Source organism: Trichomonas vaginalis, chromosome II, assembly GCF_026262505.1.
Source record: "Trichomonas vaginalis G3 chromosome II, whole genome shotgun sequence".
Classification (NCBI taxonomy): Eukaryota; Parabasalia; order Trichomonadida; family Trichomonadidae; genus Trichomonas; species Trichomonas vaginalis.
The window spans coordinates 16,471,497-16,491,296 of NC_067204.1; the positions used below are offsets into that span (position 1 = coordinate 16,471,497).

Genomic DNA, 19,800 nt, shown 5'->3' on the forward strand with positions numbered 1-19,800 from the left:
TCTTTACGAAGATAGTTTTGACAAAGTCTGTTACGAAGAAGTTTTGAACAAAGTTATTTACGAGATAGTCTTGACCAAAACATATACGAAGAAAGTCTTTGGACAAAACATTTACGAAGAAATCATGGACAAAAACATGTACGATGGAGAGAATCCATGACAAAACATGGACGAAGAAGTCTTGGACAAAACATTACGAAAGAAGTCTTTGGACAAAACATAACGAAGAAGTTCTTTGACAAAACATATACGAAGAAGAAAAAGTTCTTGACAAAACTATACGAAGAAGTCTTGACCAAAAAGTCTTTACGAAGAAGTCCTTGACAAAAACATATTACGAAGAAAGGTCTTGACAAAGTCTTACGAAGAAGTTTTGACAAAACATATACGAAGAAGTTCTTTGACAAAGTCTTTACGAGAAGTTTTGACAAAACATATACGATGAAATCATACAAAACATATACGGAAGAAGGTCTGACAAAACATATACGAAAGAAGTCTTGACAAAAAACATATACGAAGAAGTATGACAAAACATTTTACGAAGAAGAAGTTTTGACAAAACATATACGATAGAAGTCTTTGGACAAAAACATATACGAAAGAACAAAGTGAAAGTAGTGGCAATGAAGGAAAAGAAGAGTTAAAAACTCAGTTCAAGGAAGAAAGTAAAGCTTGGTCCACGTGGTTCTATATATGGACAATATAAAATCCAACATTCTATATTTTTACCCATATGAAATGTACGGCCGCTCAGAATATAACGGCCAACAGTTTGGATGCCATGAATGGAAATGTTCCGAATGGTATAACGAATGGCGACAATGCCATTAGAAGGTCAGAATAGTTCCTGGAACTTACGAATATACAACTGCTGTTTCTTATGGGAAATGCTTAGGTGAGTTTTGGTGAAGGTTCTTCAACAACAGTTAGATATTGCTTGCGACAGGTTCATATTATTTCTATTGGACAACTTCTTTCTTATACGTGAACAAAGACATTGAAATAAAACCTTCTTTGCCAAGTTGTCTGACAAGAAAGGTTGCAATGGAATTTTCTATGTCGGATACCAATATGCTCCAGAAGTTTTCATGGGATATAAGAGTATATTCTAACTCTGACTTAGTTCAACCAGTAACATGGCAAACTATGAATGGTTCCGCTTTAGAACCTCAGTACCAACACAAGCTAGAGAACAAACAGACCAGTATGCAACTATTGAAGAAAATAAGAAAGACTTTGACCCGAACGTTCCAGGAGTTTTTATGTTGACCTTTTCTGGGAACAAACTGCAGCAGCAGTTAACCAAAGTAAAACTTGAAACTTAGAGGTTCCTTTGTCATCTTTCCTCATCTTCAGGTTTTTAAGATTTACTTGCCAAACTGTGCAGGAAAAATTTTCTATCGAACTTAACTCCAAGCAAAAAATAACCTTAGTTCATTGCACCAACCAAGACCCAATTCACTCTTACAGACGTAGAGGGAACAAATAAAACGTTCATTCGCCGAAATTTTGCAAAGGACAAAAGTTGACTTAGGGACTTTGGTTTCTCAAACCTCAACACTGAAGCTAAAGTATTATTTCAATTGCTGCTGGAAACTGCTTTGGGACCCAGTTAGGTTCACATGCGAACAGTTTTGAAGGCAGAGAATAGAAAGCAGACTTGCAGTCGTATATGTGGGACCCAGATTATTTCAAAATGCTTTAGACTGCCAAATATATTGCAGTATCCACTTATGTTCCCTATACACCAATATCTGTCAAAGACTTTGCAGGTGAAGTATTGGAAACCAAATCCAGGAACCGCAGGTGCAAAGAAACAGATATTGGCTTAACAACTGCAATGAAACGATGCAGATACTATGGTTTGTTACTGTTTTCAGAACGAACTATAAATTTGACTATTCTTGTTCGTACAACCCCCGGTATTAAATATCATATAAACATAATGGCAAATATTATCCAAGAGAAGAATATTCTACAGTTGAAGATATGAGGTCATACAACCTTGGACATTAGATGCTATGAACTTTAACAACCAAAACTTCCACAACAACCATAAAACCCTGAAATGCAAAGTTCTATTATGCCATATGTGAAAGTTATGGACCCATACAGAAGTCAAAAAACTCCAATATACAAATGGAGACCGTTCAAACTTTTGGCTCTGGCAATTCCATTTGCTGACTTCAGAAGGACTTTAGGGTGGTATTTCCAACTGTTGGTACTGTTACCAAATAACAAATAATACTGGTGACAGAGACCGGTCCATATAAACTGAGAGCAAAGAGTTTACCAAAACCAATAGCACTTGTTCAGGAACGATTGCTCTTTTGAAGATTCGTTCGATGAAACCTGCTGGGGCTCACTCAGATTGGTCAATAACGACACTTCCATCGAGCAGATTTTGGGCAGCAGGTCAGTAAGTGTTCTTGAACTGAACTTCTCTCCGTGTCAAATATTGACCAGTACGCAGTTCAACGTTGAACATAAAATTTGTATTTATAAACTTTTCCTTTAGAAAAATATCTGGTAAGTTTGAAGTATTATTTTTGTCTTGCTTCAAGAACTTTCACCATTTAGTTATAAACCAACTTTCTTTGCTTTTATGAAAATATTTTGGTTCAGCAAAGACTGCTATTCTATAACATTTTCCATTGTTTGATTAAAGAACTATTCTGTCAAATGTATTGTATTGTTTGTGTGTGTAAACTTTTTTCTGCTTCCAATTCGAAGAGATATCCGAAACGTCCCATATTTTTTATTCGAAGTAAAAATGTCATTTCCGAAAATAAGAAGCGTAAGTGTGTCAAAAGGTTAATGGGCGGTGGCCAGATGTTGAAGTTAAATTCACCAAAACTCAAACAAACAGTCAAAGTGTATTGTCAATTGTCAAGAAAGAGATGTTGAAGTGGCGGGAAACCATACGAAGACAAGATGGTATAACAAAGTTCCTGGTAAAAGAACAACCAAACATACCCTGAAGTTATCAGGAGACCTTAAGTTCTGTTGCAGGATATTCGAAAGACTACCAACCAACTGAAAAACAAACTTCAAACTCAGGAGAAGATTTGTCAAGCTTAGGTTATAATTGTTAACTTGGTCGAACACAACCCTGTAAAAGTAAACTCATATGTCAATTGCACCTCATGAAGTTTTGAAAGAAGAACTACTTGAAACTTTTGGACAGAGGCCAGGAGACGATATAAAACATCAAAGAAATAAGAACCCGACGTAGTTGCTGTGGTGTTTCATATAATGCTCATTGACAAGATATACGTTATGAAAGGAGGTGAAACGTTGAACTTTAAAGTATAGTTTCCCAAGACGTTATTAAAAATATTTACGACCACAACATTTCAATTAAAATTTATTTGCTAAGTAAATGGGAGAAGACATAGTGGTTTATACTATTACGGACTAAAAACCCTGAGTCATATATTCATATAACAACAAAAACTTACAAAGTCCTCCAAGGACGATATTGTAAACCGTACCTTAAACACCAATGACTGACTAAAGCTTGTTTTTGCTCTTTTGACACCAGAAGATTTTATTGTTGTGAATGGTAAAAAATACTCCTTTGAAAGATAACTTACTCAGATATACCACCAACAGGTTTTGTTGACCTTATTTAATTACTTTAAGGACGAGTTGTTGTGTAACATGTGCTTGCAAACTTAGAGCAGGTTTCATTATTTTGGATGTCCGACTGAGTTTACTATAAACAATATGAAGCTATAATACAAAACTTATATCTGGTTTTTTTACGTACCAACAGTTTCCTATAACAGGAAAAGGTGTCATACAAGGAATTCTAATTCCATTGACTTTAAGTACAACCTTATTTTATTATATTGTTTCAAACTTTAGGTTCAAAAGTTTATTCGAATGGTCGGACAGAAACTACTAAATGACCAAAGATACTTATGGCGTTATAAACAACACTTTTCTTTCTGCTGGTTGCCTATTGTTCATCGAATGCAGAATTTTCAGCTTTTAGCTAAACTCAAAACACTTTAGCAAACATTAAACTTAACCTTAGTTGACGCAAAACTGTTGGTCCTGTTAAAACTTTATGTTCCTATGTATTTGTCAATGACGGGCAGAAGTTATCGAATTGGAAGATGCAACTGTGAAAGTATTGTATGACAGAACAACTTCAACAAACAAATAGCTCAAAGAACAAACAAATGCAACAAATAGCTCAAGAACAACAAATGCAAACCAAATGAACCAAATAGCTCAAGGAATAAAAAAAAATATTTTTTTTATTTGATTAAAAATGTACAGAATAGATGTTTCAGATTTTTTATGACTTCCAAGCATTCAGAAATATGTGGTCCATTTTTCGAGACTTATAACAAAGCAGTCGAGAATTTGAAACGTTTAGTCATTTATGTCGACTCTGCCCCAGAAATGTTATGTTATTGAAAAGAATGGATGTAGTCTTTTAACAAACCTAAGCGACAATAGTTCAGAACAAGGAATGTAAACAGAAACTTAAGAAAAAGAAAAGTCGTACAAGTGGCATGAAGATGGTTAAGATGCTTGGATATCTTATTGTCAAAGTTAGGAAAGATTTTCAGTTCGAGGTATAAGTTCATACACCTTCTCCAAACTTCTATTCTATCTTCACTGGATATAAATACGAACAAGTAGAATGGAAAGAAAATTATATAGAAGCTTGGTTAGTACCATGTCAAAGGAAATTTATATGCAATGGAAACGAAAAGAGTCTATGAGTTATATCTTATGTTGGTTTGCAACCATCTTTAACAACATCAAGTGCTAAAAATGAAAACTGCTCTCATTATTAATGAAAACAAGGAACTCGTAAAGGAAACACATTCTTTACAGATATTTTGGTGCAAAAAAACTGTTAGAAGGTTATTCGGAACCCGAATTTATGACAAACTTAGAAAAACATCCTGTGGCAAGTTTAACTCCTCCAAATAGAGAAGTATGAAAACTTATTAAGTATGTAACGAACTTCAAAAGTATAGATTACAACAAAAGTTTTGAAAACTCAGATGCTTTGAAAGAATGAGTCTTATAGACAGGACAAAGTTGGAGTTGTTGAAAGAAAAAATATATAAAAGACCAAAGAGTTTTGTTGAAAATGTTTGCAAATTCCATTATGGTTTCAAACAATTGTTGTTCCTATGAAGTTAGAAAGTTCTGACAGAAGATATGTAGTTGTCAGAACGTCAGAAGCTTCATATGCAAGATACAGAATATTTTTGACGATTAGCTCAGGAAACTTTGGACATCTGGACTTTTACAACCACTTGTTTCTCATATTTTATGACATTAGATATTTTCAAAAGATTCAATCCAAAGACCAAATTCCACATTACCGAAGAGAGGACAAACATTGTTAGAAGCAAACAAGAGTGCTATATGAACTTGTTCTAATTTGAAACTGACTTTGACTGTGTTTAGATGGAAAGGTTCATTGTACGCATTCGTATAAACAATCATTGTTCAAGATTTATGGTTATATGACAGCGGTTCTAATACGAACATTTCTTGCAAAATGTCAAAAAGTCTTTTAGATGTTCAGAATGGTGTACTATACAAAGAAAATTTTTCTGAGTAAATTTTAAAAAAAATATTTTTTTTATCCGATAGAAAAGATGGCAAAATTCATTCTCAGTAAACAAGTTACATGTCAGACTTAAGAAGAACTAGACCCATTCACATATTTGAATGTTTACTTCTAACCATTTTTGAAAAAGTTCTTCATTCAGCAAAGTTTGGAACATTCGAACCAGTTAAGGTTTGCGTTTGTGACTAAAAAATGGTGCCAAAATTTGAAGACTTAGACATAGAAGGTTTGTTAGCAGTCAAAGAAAGTTTGTTACAGAAGGTTCTCAAAAACTCGAAGAAGTAAAAGCATACAAAACTTGATATAACCTATTGAACCAAAGAAAGCAGACGACTATGATATTTATTGAGTCTAAATAGTTGAAGTGTTCAAGGTAAATTGAGTAAAAAGATTTTAGCAGTCTAAGCAGTGTTTCTCCTAAAGAGAAGAGAACATTGACATGACCCAGAAATGTTCTAAAAAATAAAAGTTTTATTTTTTACATGTTCAAATGTTCTTCTTTCTGGCTCTTGGTTCAGGTTCTTTCTTCTCTTCTTCTACTTTCTTTTCTTCTTTCTCTCTTCTTCTTTTTCTGTGGAGTTATGTCAAACTCTCAGAAACATATTTTTTGTAAAAAGTTCTTTGTCCCTTTAATAAGCTCTTCTATTCTGTTTTCTATTTTCATCTTCAAGAACAGATGCATGTTCTTCTTTGCATTCAAGAAGTTTTGTTGGACTTTCATCTTCTCACAAGAGGCGTCATAAATCTCTGTCACACAAGTCTTGTCATTGACAATTTTAAGACTTTCTCTGCTTACTGTTTTTTGGTTCTTGTATTTCCAGAAACAGAACTTTAGAACAAAATTCACCTTTCTTGTTTACACTATGTAAGACTTTATGGTTCGACAGATGTTTTGCTGTCGAAAGCTTGTCTCGAATATAGATAGCAGAATCGCTAGACATTTTCTAAAAGATATAAACATTTAATTTTTCTAAAAATATTTAGAAAAAAATTGCTGACATTGACAAGAAATTTGAGAATGTTTTTAAACAAGAAAAGAGGAAGTGAAAAATGCTTCAGATAAAACCCAATACATGACAAGTTTCTATTTGCTCAGAATGGTATAACAGGTCTAATTGCACCACCTGGGCGGGTAAGACTTTCACTTATCTTAAAATGGCTGCCACAACAACAAGAACTAGATGAGAAGAACCCATTCTATTGAGTTAGTTGTCATTTGTAAGTACTTCTGGTCAATTTGAACCAAACCGTCAATTCGTTCAAAGATATTTTATAAAGAAGTCTAAGTTAGTATGTATAAAAGACTCTGAGTTGTTAGATTTGGATAAAGAAAGTACCAAAGAAAGATTTTGAAGATATAATGGCTATAAATGAGTATGTCAATTCGAAGTTTAAAGATCCCAATGAGGGAAATGCAGAGAATATTAGAGAAGAAACACTTCAGAAACAAACAGAAAGAGATAGAATACATTTCGAGAAAATTGCAATCTTACGATTGGAAAACGTACCCTCATAGATGTCTTCTTATCTTAGATGACTTTGCTTCTCATCCTTTGTTTAAAGAACAGAGAACAAGACATGTGTCGAATTCTTAAAAGAAGCTCAGACACTTTAACATCTCAGTTTGTCATTTGTGTACAGACAGCAAAGAGTTTAAGTAAGGATGTAAAGGAGAATACTTACTGATATTGTACTTTTCCCCGGATTGTTCCGAAGGACGATTTCATGGAACTTATGAAAGAGTCCATTGGCAGGTAAGTTTGACAGACATGAACTATGAGAAGTACAAAGTCATTACAAGACCCTCATACTTCTTTCAGAATTCATATCTACGCAAACAAAAGTTCAAATTGTTAAAAAGTCATAGCGTAAAAAATGTAAGTGTTTAGTCTTAGTCTGTGTGGTTCTGCAGCTTTCGGTTCTTCTGGCTTTTGGAATGGACTCGGTTGGTGGTACGTCGGACATTCGTTTGTGTCCTGTCGGAAGGAAGGACTTTTCCTGTTGGAAGGAAGGACTTTTCCTGTTGGAAGGAAGAGTTCTTCCAGTTGTCGGGAAATTTTTTTCCTGTCTGAAGGAAAAATTTTTTCTGTCGTTCGACCAAAAAGTTCTCAATTTTCGAAAATTTGAATGGTTTACGGACGAACAACAGGAAATTTTTTTCCTGTTGGAAGGAAATTTTTTTCCAGTTGTCAGGAAATTTTTTTCCAGTTGTCGGGAAATTTTTTTCCTGTCGGAAGGAAGGACTTGGAATGTCGGAAGGAAGGACTTGGAATGCCAGAAGGAAGGACTTGGAATGCGGAAGAAGACTTGGAATGTTGGAAGAAGGACTCGGAATGTCGGAAGAAGACTTGGAATGTTGGAAGGATTTGACAAGACCAATTTACCTTATAGAGCTACCTGAGCCATCTTGAAGTCAAGCTTGAAAAAATAATGGTTCATTTACTCTACTTGTTTGAAGTTGTCAAAATACTCTGTTATTTTTTTTCTTTCAGTAGCGGCAAATCTTCTTTGAAGGTAAGTATTGTACAACCTTTAATATCATAGTGTGTTTGAGTAACGTATCTTGAAACTATTGTTTCACATCTTCATTTGGTGTTCATTGAAATCGTGAAGTTTCGCGATAGAACCAATTTCTGTCAGATTTGTAAATCTAGCAAGGTTCGTAAAAGCTTTTGTTGTTTCTTCTGACTAAATGCAACATAACCATATCTCTGTTCTTCTTCATTTTCCATCTCTTCAGTATAAATCATATACTTAGTTTCTTTTCCTTTCTTTTGGTACCGAACGTGGTATTCTTTTCTGAAGGCTTTTGTTCTTTGGATTCAATGACTTCATCTTTTGCATGAAGTTTCTTTTCCATCTCTTCACGTTCTTGTCTATGAATTTCATCTAACATCATGAAAATATAACACAGCATAACGAGGTGAAGCCCACATTGCAACAGCATTTACAAGAAGTCTATGTACCATACAGCCTCTCAAACCAGGAGCCAAAATTCTTCGATTTTCATACGGAATCTCTACCCGCGGTTTTCCTCGGTAGCAAACCATATGAGGAAATTCTTCTAAAAAGTTCTTTTGTCTGTTTGGTTTTCAAACCAATGATGTGCTTGCTTTGTAGAACGAAGAGCATTCAAAATACTTTGCATCTAGGTACATATCGTCTTTGACCGAACGAATGAGACGTACTGTTTGTTATACTGTTTATGATACTCATATTCTTCATTTATGGCTTCATGAACGATAGCAGTTGCTGTTGTTCTCTGTTGTATTTCATATCTGTTTCTTACATACAAAATAAAAAAAAAATATTTTATAAAAATAGCGTTATTTTCTGACTTTCAACAAAAGACCAAAAATAAACGCTTTACATGTATTTTTCAGTCAACTTCGTCAAATAATTTTATAGCTTTATCTATCTCATCTTATTCAAACTGTTCTTTACCTATTCGTGGAGCACCATACATTTCTCAACTTATTTCAAGGTAGTTCTGGTTTCAGCAGCTCTCATATTCGTTAACGCAACACCAAGAACACAACCTTAACTCTATTGACTATACTGTCATATCTTTGAGTTATATTATATGTTCTTCCTATCTTATATCTCTTTGTATTGAAGTCCTTCGGTTTCTGAACGATGTAAAGTAAGCCCTCACTGCAACGTTCCGTATCGAATGAACCATATGTTATGAAGTTATATCCAACAACTGGGTCTAACCATAACAAAACTATTGGTATAAGACTTTTGTCGATGAGATATGCTCTTGTTCCATAGAATCTTACCGATATCATAAGCTCAGGATTTCTTGTCAAAATTTTCTGAGTAGAAGCAGTTCTAACCCAGTCGTGGGATGTTTTCTTTCCAGATAGTGTTAGAATGTCTGACAAAGAATATTTGTTGTATTTCTTTGAGTATCTTACGTTTAAATCACCAATTCTAACCAATTTGGTGTCATTGTCTATCTTTCTAACTGTTTCAAACTCAATGTTTGTCATTTTCTGTTTCTTACATACAAGATAAAAAAAATTTTTTTAAAAAAACTAACTTTATTTTTTCTATTTTGTATCTTAAGGAAATTCACGATTTTCATGTATAAAAGATATGATTTCAGGGATTTTTTTACGAAGTGTCAAAGTTCTCTTCGTAAAAAAATAACAGTTATATAATGAAATTTGGTCATTTTTTCACGATTTTCATGAGTTTTAGGTGACCCCGAATAAAATCGGGGTCGCAAATTTTTACGATTTTCATGTATAAAAGATATGATTTCAGGGATTTTTTTACGAAGTGTTAAAGTTCTCTTCGTAAAAAAATAACAGTTATATAATGAAATTTGGTCATTTTTTCACGATTTCAGGGATTTTTTTGACGAAGTGTTAAAGTTCTCTTCGTAAAAAAATAACAGTTATATAATGAAATTTGGTCATTTTTTCACGATTTCAGGGATTTTTTTGACGAAGTGTTAAAGTTCTCTTCGTAAAAAAATAACAGTTATATAATGAAATTTGGTCATTTTTTCACGATTTCAGGGATTTTTTTGACGAAGTGTTAAAGTTCTCTTCGTAAAAAAATAACAGTTATATAATGAAATTTGGTCATTTTTTCACGATTTCAGGGATTTTTTTGACGAAGTGTTAAAGTTCTCTTCGTAAAAAAATAACAGTTATATAATGAAATTTGGTCATTTTTTCACGATTTCAGGATTTTTTTGACGAAGTGTTAAAGTTCTCTTCGTAAAAAAATAACAGTTATATAATGAAATTTGGTCATTTTTTCACGATTTCAGGGTAGATGGTTTTTAGGTGGAACCAGGTCCCTCGGTCCCTCGGTCAACTAACATCTTTTTGAAAATGGTGACAACATGACATTTTGACAACAACACAGGAAATAAACTTCTTCGTATATGTTTTGTCATGATTTCATCGAAATGAGTGTAAATGTTTTGTCACCTCTTGAATTTTCATGAGGGTCACCAGGTCCCTCGGTCCCTCGGTCCCTCGGTCAACTAACATCTTTTTGAAAATGGTGACAACATGACATTTTGACAACAACACAGGAAATAAACTTCTTCGTAAATGTTTTGTCATGATTTCATCGAAATGAGTGTAAATGTTTTGTCATGATTTCATCGAAATGAGTGTAAATCAGACAAAAATATATTTTAGGGTAGAAGGTTAGATCTAACCTGTTTTCTAACCTGTTTTTTCACATGGTCTAAAACATACAAAACTCATGAAATTTGTGCTGAATTCAGCAAAAAATAATGTTTAGGTGAAGTGGTGCGATCTCACCTCTTTTCTCACCTGTTTTTTTCACAAGCGTTTTACATGGTAAACGTTATGAATTCGTGAGACTCTAAACAGTTTTGTAGCTTCTATTTCTTCACGAAGGATATCAAAAGTTTTCACAATATTGAATGTATCTTTATACTTCTTCTTGACGTCAGATAGAAGGAAATCTTCTGCTGTTGGATAGTTTTTGTTCAGAAATGCTAACATGTCCATTTTATCTTCTGCTGGTTTCTCTGCTTCTTTCTTTAAGTCAGCATAGTCGTTTCTCATTCTTTCTATCTCTTTGACGGAGTAGTTATATCTCCTCATTGCTGCTTTACATTTAGAACATTGCGGGTTCATTTTTGCGTTATATTCTGAAACCTTACCTGCTAAAACAACTAAGGCGTCAATGGTTTTCTTTAACTCAAAAGCTGCTGGTTTTATTTGTTTGTTCCATATTTTACATCTTTTATCTTTATCTCTTATCTGCCATACACATTCAGCAACTAACGAAACAAAGTTGTCGTAGGTCTTAAATTCTTCAGATTTATATATGTCAGAGATGTTCTTATATACCATGTCGCAATCTTTGTCCATGACTTTGTGGTTGCAATGAAATCCAAGAAACTCATAGTTAACCTTTCGTATGAACTTCTTTATTTCTACTGAGTCAGTTGCTTTGACTTCTATTTCATCGAATTCTGGAATAGTAAGCTTTTGTTGTTGGATTTCAGGCAATTTGGGTAAATGGTCAATAATGTCCTGCATGTCGTAAAGATATTCTTCATTTGTTTCATCTTTTGCAGTGCAATCTAAATCTCCTTGGAGAAGTTCCTGCTTTATCTTCTGGATTTCTGTTTCGAAAGTATATGAAGAAGGAATGAAGCTTTTCATTTCTACTAACATAGATGTTGGATTCATGACTAACGAGTTTGGTGCTGTTGTTGCTAACATGTTCTTACAATAAAAATAAAAAATATTTTTTTAAAAAAACTAACTTTATTTTTTATTTCGGGAAAATTCATGAGTTTTGGTTGAAAAATACGGTGGAGCCAAAAGTGGCTCGACCTCAAAACAAGCATTTTGTGAAGAATATACCAACCGCCGGAATTCCGGCGGTTGCTTTTTATACGATGAAGTCATGACAAAACATGTACGAAGAAGTCTTGACAAAACATTTACGATGAAACCTTGACAAAAACATATACGAAGAAGTCTTGACAAAAACATAATCGAAGAAGTCTTGACAAAACATATACGAAGAAGAAGTCATGAAAATTCAAGAGGTGAAAAAACAGGTGAAAAAGGAGGTGAGATCGCACCTCTTCACCTAAACTTTATTTTTGGGTCCTTTACGCTCATTACGATGAAGAAGTCATGACAAAACATTTACGATGAAGAAGTCATGACAAAACATTTACGATGAAACCTTGACAAAACATATACGAAGAAGTCTTGACAAAACATTTACGATGAAACCTTGACAAAACATATACGATGAAGTCATGACAAAACATATACGATGAAGAAGTCATGAAAATTCAACGGGTGAAAAAACAGGTGAAAAAGGAGGTGAGATCGCACCTCTTCACCTAAACTTTATTTTTGGGTCCTTTACGCTCATTACGATGAAGTCATGACAAAACATATACGATGAAACCTTGACAAAAACATATACGAAGAAGTCTTGACAAAACATATACGATGAAGTCTTGACAAAACATGTACGATGAAACCTTGACAAAACATATACGATGAAGTCATGACAAAAACATTGACGATGAAGAAGTCTTGACATTTTCCCGACTGTTGTCAAAATGTCATGTTGTCACACTTTTTCAGAGAAGTTAAAATGACCGAGGGACCGAGGGACCGAGGGACCTGGTGACACCTTCAGTTCTTCAAAACATTTACGAAGAAGTCTTGACAAAACAAGCATTTTGTGAAGAATATACCAACCGCCGGAATTCCGCGGGTTGCTTTTTATACAAAATTCAACGGGTGAAAGAATACGATGAAGAAGTCATGACAAAACATTTACGTACATGTTTGACAAAACATTTACGATGAAGAAGTCTTGACATTTTCCCGACTGTTGTCAAAATGTCATGTTGTCACACTTTTTCAGAGAAGTTAAAATGACCGAGGGACCGAGGGACCGAGGGACCCCCTCAGTAAACATCTCATTTTAACTCACTTTTTTTCTATCTTAAGGAAATTCATGAAAATTCAAGAGGGTAGAAAACAGGTTAGAAAACAGGTTAGATCTAACCTTCTACCCTAAAATATATTTTTCAATACTTTTTCAGCACTTTTCCGTAGTTGTATATGAAAGACAATTCGAGATAAAAGTCATAGTACAATGGTATTATATGTTGCACACCATTTGTTGTGAACCAAACTTGAAAGTCAGAGAAACTGTTACTAGGTGGTTCGTAGAATTTAGAAGCAAAGTCATAAAACGTCCTTACCAATACATAGAAAACTATTGTTGCTTGAACTGAAACTTGCATGACACATAACATTTTGAGGGTCAAACACGTTTTCTATAAACTGTCAAATCTGCTGGGGAAGTATAAATGAAATGGACCATCTGGTGGTAATGGTTCGTTCTGGTTTAGTAACCGAAGAAATTGTGCCCAAGAACGTTTGTCTACTCCCCAAAATAAAAACTCCGTATCTCTTGGAGGGTTAATTTCAATCTTTTGAAATGAAACGGTGGAGTTCATCTTGTCAATATTCTAGTTTCAGATAGTATGTTCCATTTAGTAAAGAGTTCGTATTTTTCTTGAAATTCCCAATAATATTTGTTTATTTGAGTTTGAAAGTCATTTAGAGTTTTCTCAAGACTTTCGTCTGAACGAACTGTAAAGATTCTCATTCATCAAATTTGTCTATTTAGACCATCAGAACCTTTATACTGCCCATGAAAATATACTGCGAACATAAACGCGTTAGTTCTATTTGAAAACAAAACTCTTCTAAATCCTATTGCCTTTGCATCTGAAGGACTTTGAAGCCAACGAATTGGATAGTCAAACCTGTAAGCTCGGGATGAAATTTCCTCATCTGAAATAGTCCTACCAGCATTTGTAAAGATATAGTCTAACGGTTTTGTATCTGCTACTTTTGTTCTTTGTTTTTCAACCTGAAGCATTTAATATATGTAAAAATATATGGTTTAAAATGGTATGCCATATAGCTTCTTGAATTTGTTAAGAAGTATTTGACCGTATTTTCCATCTGTATCTCTAGTGTTTACATAAGCATAGCCCGCCTTAGTAAAATATACTTGTAATTTCCTATAGTTTACGCCGGTATAAAAGTAGAAAGAGTCTTGTTCTTCGCTATAGTAGTAAAACTCAAACGTATGCTTGCCATAGTCTGTAATTTCAATTGTTTCATCTTCTAGTTCGTCGACAAATTCGAATACAATATCTCCAATTTTGCTTTTGTTCTTATTGTTTTCAGAACGAGTGACCCAACGTAAGTTTTCAAGTCTATTGTCGTTTCTTATACGGTTTATATGGTCTACAAAAGGTAAATTGTTAGGATTCAGTATAAAATGAGTTGCAATGACAACATGTTTAAAATAGCGTTTCCCACCCATCTTCATCATAGCATATCCGTTATTTTGCTCCCATTCGCTTAAAACTCTTTTTGTCTTTTTGTTTCTGACTTCAAATGACTCACAACAGTGAATTTCATATTTCTCATCTAACAAACAAGTTTCCCAACGGTCTTCTCCAACAAACTCAGCGTACATTTCAAATAAAATAAAAAAATATTTTTTTCTCTTTACTTTACATAACCGCCCGCTACCATAAGTCTTTGACGCCAACCCATACCAGCTAATGAAGGTTGACTTGGTTTAGTTTGGAAACTAAACTTTGGTTTTGGTTTATCTTCAGTTTTTGGTTTCTCTTCTTCTATCGGTTTTTCGTCACTTTTCGGTTCCTTTGACTTTACCTCACTTGCAGGAATAGTTGTGTCGTCAACATCTTCATAAATATCATATGCCATTTGTTTTTGTTTTCCTTTCAACTTTTTGTGTTTGTTGTAAAGTTTAGAATATTTCGACTCTAAGTCAATGAGATGTTCTATAATGAACTGTTGGTCAGTGAAGTAAACTTTTCCATCTGTTGTCTCGAAAGCTCCTTCAGACTTCAATATTTTATTTGTGAGAGTCTGTTTCTTTTTTGAGATACTAGCCGTTCCATTTTTATGAAAAGTGACTTTGTAGTTAGGGTTTGTATTTCCAGACCTGGCACTTTCTATTATTGAATTTTTCTCTTCATCTGTAAGTTCTTTGACAGGTTTTGACAATGGTTCTGAACTTTTTGTTTGTGGTGTCAAATCTACCGTTTCAACTTCTTCGGTCATTTCATCTCAGTAAAAAACTTTAGTTTGGTTTGTTTTCAACTGGTTGTTGTTGTTTTTTAAGTCGGTCTAAAACTTCCTGAGGTATAGGAAGAACTTGACAAACACGTTGTGTAACTGCTGGAAGTCGACAAATCCATCTTGAACCCATTTGTCTCAATGCTGCATTGTTCATTTCATCTCAATAAAAAACTTTACATTCCCCACGTTTGAGGCGGTTGCGGTTGGTTATTGTTTACCCACTGTTGTGCATGGTTATATCCTCTGTTAAAGAATCTTTCACCTTGGTCCATATAGTGTCCTGCTTGGTTATAGTAGTCATTTGCTTTGTTATAATAGTTTCCTGCTTGTCTTCCTACATTGTCCATCCATCCTTGAACTTTTCCTCTTGTTTCAGGATTTGGAATAAGATTTGTTGCATCTCGTGCTACATCCCAACCTTTCTGTACAGTTTGTATAATAGGTTGTGCTTTCTCTTTAAGTATACCTAATGTACTCAAAATCTTCCTTCCAACTCCAAATACACCTCTGGCTATTGTTCCAACTGCGGGCAAAAATCTGGATGCAACTCCTGCTAATGCGCCAAATAAACCCATTTCTTATAGGGTAAAAAATGACGAATCCGAACAAGGACCCCTATGTTTCTAAAGCGACAAAGAAAGCACTCATGGTAAAAATCTTTAGTTCAACACCAAATGCTTGGTTTATGGATATCTTGGAAAACATTCGAGGTATAGAGAAGATGGACCACCATACTGGCTAATATTTGTCGGTCAAAACACAAGATACTGTGAAGCCATACCATTACAGTCCAAAAATATTTTAGATATCTTAGCAGCTTTGACAATATTCGTTGACAAATACCATCCAACAAAACTAACATCTGACTGTGAAAGTTCTTTCAAATCAGACGATATTAAAAACTATCTGCGTTCAAAAAAATGTAAACCAATATTTCATTGTCGACCAAAACCATTCTGCTCTTGGTGTCATTGACGGTTGTATAAAAATGTTAAGAGACTTAAACCAACCACAAGGTGGTGAAGCAAATGAAATGTCATATGACGACAAATATAGACACTTCTCCATGGCAAAGATGAGACAAGTTTTAAATATTTACAATAGCCGTAAACAAAAAGGTTTGGGAAACCATTCCCCCGAAGAAATGAAAAACAACCCTGACTTAGAGAAAGACTATATATTTAATAATTTAGTCAAAAGAGACAAACAAGAAAAATGCCGGGCTTCAAACTTCAGAAAGGTGACAAAGTAAAAATAGAAATACCTAAACGTGACCCATATGAAAATACTATTGACTATGACAACAATGGGAACCCGACAGGTACTCACATTCGTGTTCGTAAAAATAGAAGAAAGTATACAAGAGAATATTATGAAGTTTAGGCAAACATGGCAAAATGTACAGACTGCAAGCAGAAATAAAACTACTATTGCCAGACCTCGTTTCAAACTTGTCAAAGTTCAAGGTGGTATACTTTCAAAGACAGTTCCTAACAAATATAAGACAACTCCTGACGAATATGCTAAAGAAGTTGAAAATGACGACTAAGCAATTCTATACCATGCGTAAACTGTCATGTAAGGTGGCATGTAGTCTTTACTTTGTCCCGTTGTTTGCGTATATCCTGAAACGAAATGTGTATGGTTTCCTTCTCCCTCAGTGTTACTCCAGAAACAATTTATAGCAAACTTAACGTCGTCTTTAACATCATATCCTTTACCTTTTGTCATGATTTCATCGTAAATGTTTTGTCATGACTTCTTCGTATATGTTTTGTCAAAACTTCTTCTTCGTATATGTTTTGTCAAGACTTCTTCGTAAAGACTTTGTCAAAACTTCTTCGTAAAGACTTTGTCAAAACTTCTTCGTAAAGACTTTGTCATGACTTCTTCTTCGTATATGTTTTGTCAAGACTTCTTCTTCGTAAAGACTTTGTCAAAACTTCATCGTAAAGACTTTGTCAAAACTTCTTCGTAAAGACTTTGTCAAGACTTCTTCGTAAAGACTTTGTCAAGACTTCTTCGTATATGTTTTGTCAAAACTTCTTCGTAAAGACTTTGTCATGACTTCTTCTTCGTAAAGACTTTGTCAAAACTTCTTCGTAAAGACTTTGTCATGACTTCTTCTTCGTATATGTTTTGTCATGACTTCTTCGTATATGTTTTGTCAAAACTTCTTCTTCGTATATGTTTTGTCAAGACTTCTTCTTCGTAAAGACTTTGTCATGACTTCTTCTTCGTATATGTTTTGTCATGACTTCTTCGTATATGTTTTGTCAAAACTTCTTCTTCGTATATGTTTTGTCAAGACTTCTTCTTCGTAAAGACTTTGTCAAAACTTCTTCGTAAAGACTTTGTCATGACTTCTTCTTCGTATATGTTTTGTCAAGACTTCTTCGTAAAGACTTTGTCAAAACTTCTTCGTAAAGACTTTGTCATGACTTCTTCTTCGTATATGTTTTGTCAAAACTTCTTCGTAAAGACTTTGTCAAAACTTCTTCGTAAAGACTTTGTCATGACTTCTTCTTCGTATATGTTTTGTCAAGACTTCTTCTTCGTAAAGACTTTGTCAAGACTTCATCGTAAAGACTTTGTCATGACTTCTTCTTCGTATATGTTTTGTCAAGACTTCTTCTTCGTAAAGACTTTGTCAAGACTTCATCGTAAAGACTTTGTCAAGACTTCTTCTTCGTAAAGACTTTGTCAAAACTTCTTCGTAAAGACTTTGTCATGACTTCTTCTTCGTATATGTTTTGTCAAGACTTCTTCTTCGTAAAGACTTTGTCAAGACTTCTTCTTCGTAAAGACTTTGTCAAGACTTCTTCTTCGTAAAGACTTTGTCAAGACTTCATCGTAAAGACTTTGTCAAGACTTCTTCTTCGTAAAGACTTTGTCAAGACTTCTTCTTCGTAAAGACTTTGTCAAGACTTCATCGTAAAGACTTTGTCAAGACTTCTTCGTAAATGTTTTGTCATGACTTCTTCGTAAAGACTTTGTCAAAACTTCTTCGTAAAGACTTTGTCATGACTTCTTCTTCGTATATGTTTTGTCAAGACTTCATCGTAAAGACTTTGTCAAGACTTCTTCGTAAAGACTTTGTCAAAACTTCTTCGTAAAGACTTTGTCAAAACTTCTTCGTAAAGACTTTGTCAAAACTTCTTCGTATATGTTTTGTCAAGACTTCTTCGTAAATGTTTTGTCATGATTTCATCGTAAATGTTTTGTCATGACTTCTTCGTATATGTTTTGTCAAAACTTCTTCTTCGTATATGTTTTGTCAAGACTTCTTCTTCGTAAAGACTTTGTCAAGACTTCTTCGTAAAGACTTTGTCATGACTTCTTCTTCGTATATGTTTTGTCAAGACTTCTTCTTCGTAAAGACTTTGTCAAGACTTCTTCGTAAAGACTTTGTCAAAACTTCTTCTTCGTAAAGACTTTGTCAAAACTTCTTCGTAAAGACTTTGTCATGACTTCTTCTTCGTATATGTTTTGTCAAGACTTCTTCGTAAAGACTTTGTCAAGACTTCATCGTAAAGACTTTGTCAAAACTTCTTCGTAAATGTTTTTTCATGACTTCTTCGTAAAGACTTTGTCAAAACTTCTTCGTAAAGACTTTGTCATGACTTCTTCTTCGTATATGTTTTGTCAAGACTTCTTCTTCGTAAAGACTTTGTCAAAACTTCTTCGTAAAGACTTTGTCATGACTTCTTCTTCGTATATGTTTTGTCAAGACTTCTTCGTAAAGACTTTGTCAAAACTTCTTCGTAAAGACTTTGTCAAAACTTCTTCGTAAAGACTTTGTCATGACTTCTTCGTATATGTTTTGTCAAGACTTCTTCGTCAATGTTTTGTCAAGACTTCTTCGTATATGTTTTGTCAAGACTTCTTCGTATATGTTTTGTCAAAACTTCTTCTTCGTATATGTTTTGTCAAGACTTCTTCGTAAAGACTTTGTCAAAACTTCTTCGTAAAGACTTTGTCAAAACTTCTTCGTAAAGACTTTGTCATGACTTCTTCTTCGTATATGTTTTGTCAAGACTTCTTCTTCGTAAAGACTTTGTCAAAACTTCATCGTAAAGACTTTGTCAAAACTTCTTCGTAAAGACTTTGTCAAGACTTCTTCGTAAAGACTTTGTCAAGACTTCTTCGTATATGTTTTGTCAAAACTTCTTCGTAAAGACTTTGTCATGACTTCTTCTTCGTAAAGACTTTGTCAAAACTTCTTCGTAAAGACTTTTGTCATGACTTCTTCTTCGTATATGTTTTTGTCATGACTTCTTCGTATATGTTTTGTCAAAACTTCTTCTTCGTATATGTTTTGTGTCAAGACTTCTTCTTCGTAAAGACTTTGTCATGACTTCTTCTTCATATATGTTTTGTCATGACTTCTTCGTATATGTTTTGTCAAAAACTTCTTCTTCGTATATGTTTTTGTCAAGACTTCTTCTTCGTAAAAGACTTTGTCAAAACTTCTTCGTAAAGACTTTGTCATGACTTCTTCTTCGTATATGTTTT

General features: G+C 34.0%; 2 protein-coding genes and 1 pseudogene across 3 annotated transcripts, besides 1 other annotated feature; 1 reads left to right on the forward strand and 2 right to left on the reverse strand.

Moving 5' to 3' along the window:
- Positions 1-797: 797 nt before the first annotated feature.
- Positions 798-19,800: part of a mobile genetic element that runs on past the window's edge.
- TVAGG3_0556070 (organellar and viral DNA polymerase type B) lies at positions 10,924-11,838 on the reverse strand (the record flags this gene model as incomplete). Its single annotated transcript, XM_051238341.1, has 1 exon — positions 10,924-11,838. The coding sequence occupies one exon, from the start codon at positions 11,836-11,838 to the stop codon at positions 10,924-10,926; it is 915 nt and encodes a 304-aa protein (XP_051096165.1).
- On the reverse strand, positions 15,620-15,860 carry TVAGG3_0556080 (uncharacterized protein; the record flags this gene model as incomplete). The annotated part of the gene is made up of 1 exon (XM_051238342.1): positions 15,620-15,860. A coding segment is annotated over one exon (241 nt), but the record flags the coding sequence as incomplete, so codon positions are not given.
- Positions 16,319-16,834, forward strand: TVAGG3_0556090 (annotated as a pseudogene). Its single transcript has one exon. A coding segment is annotated over exon 1 (516 nt).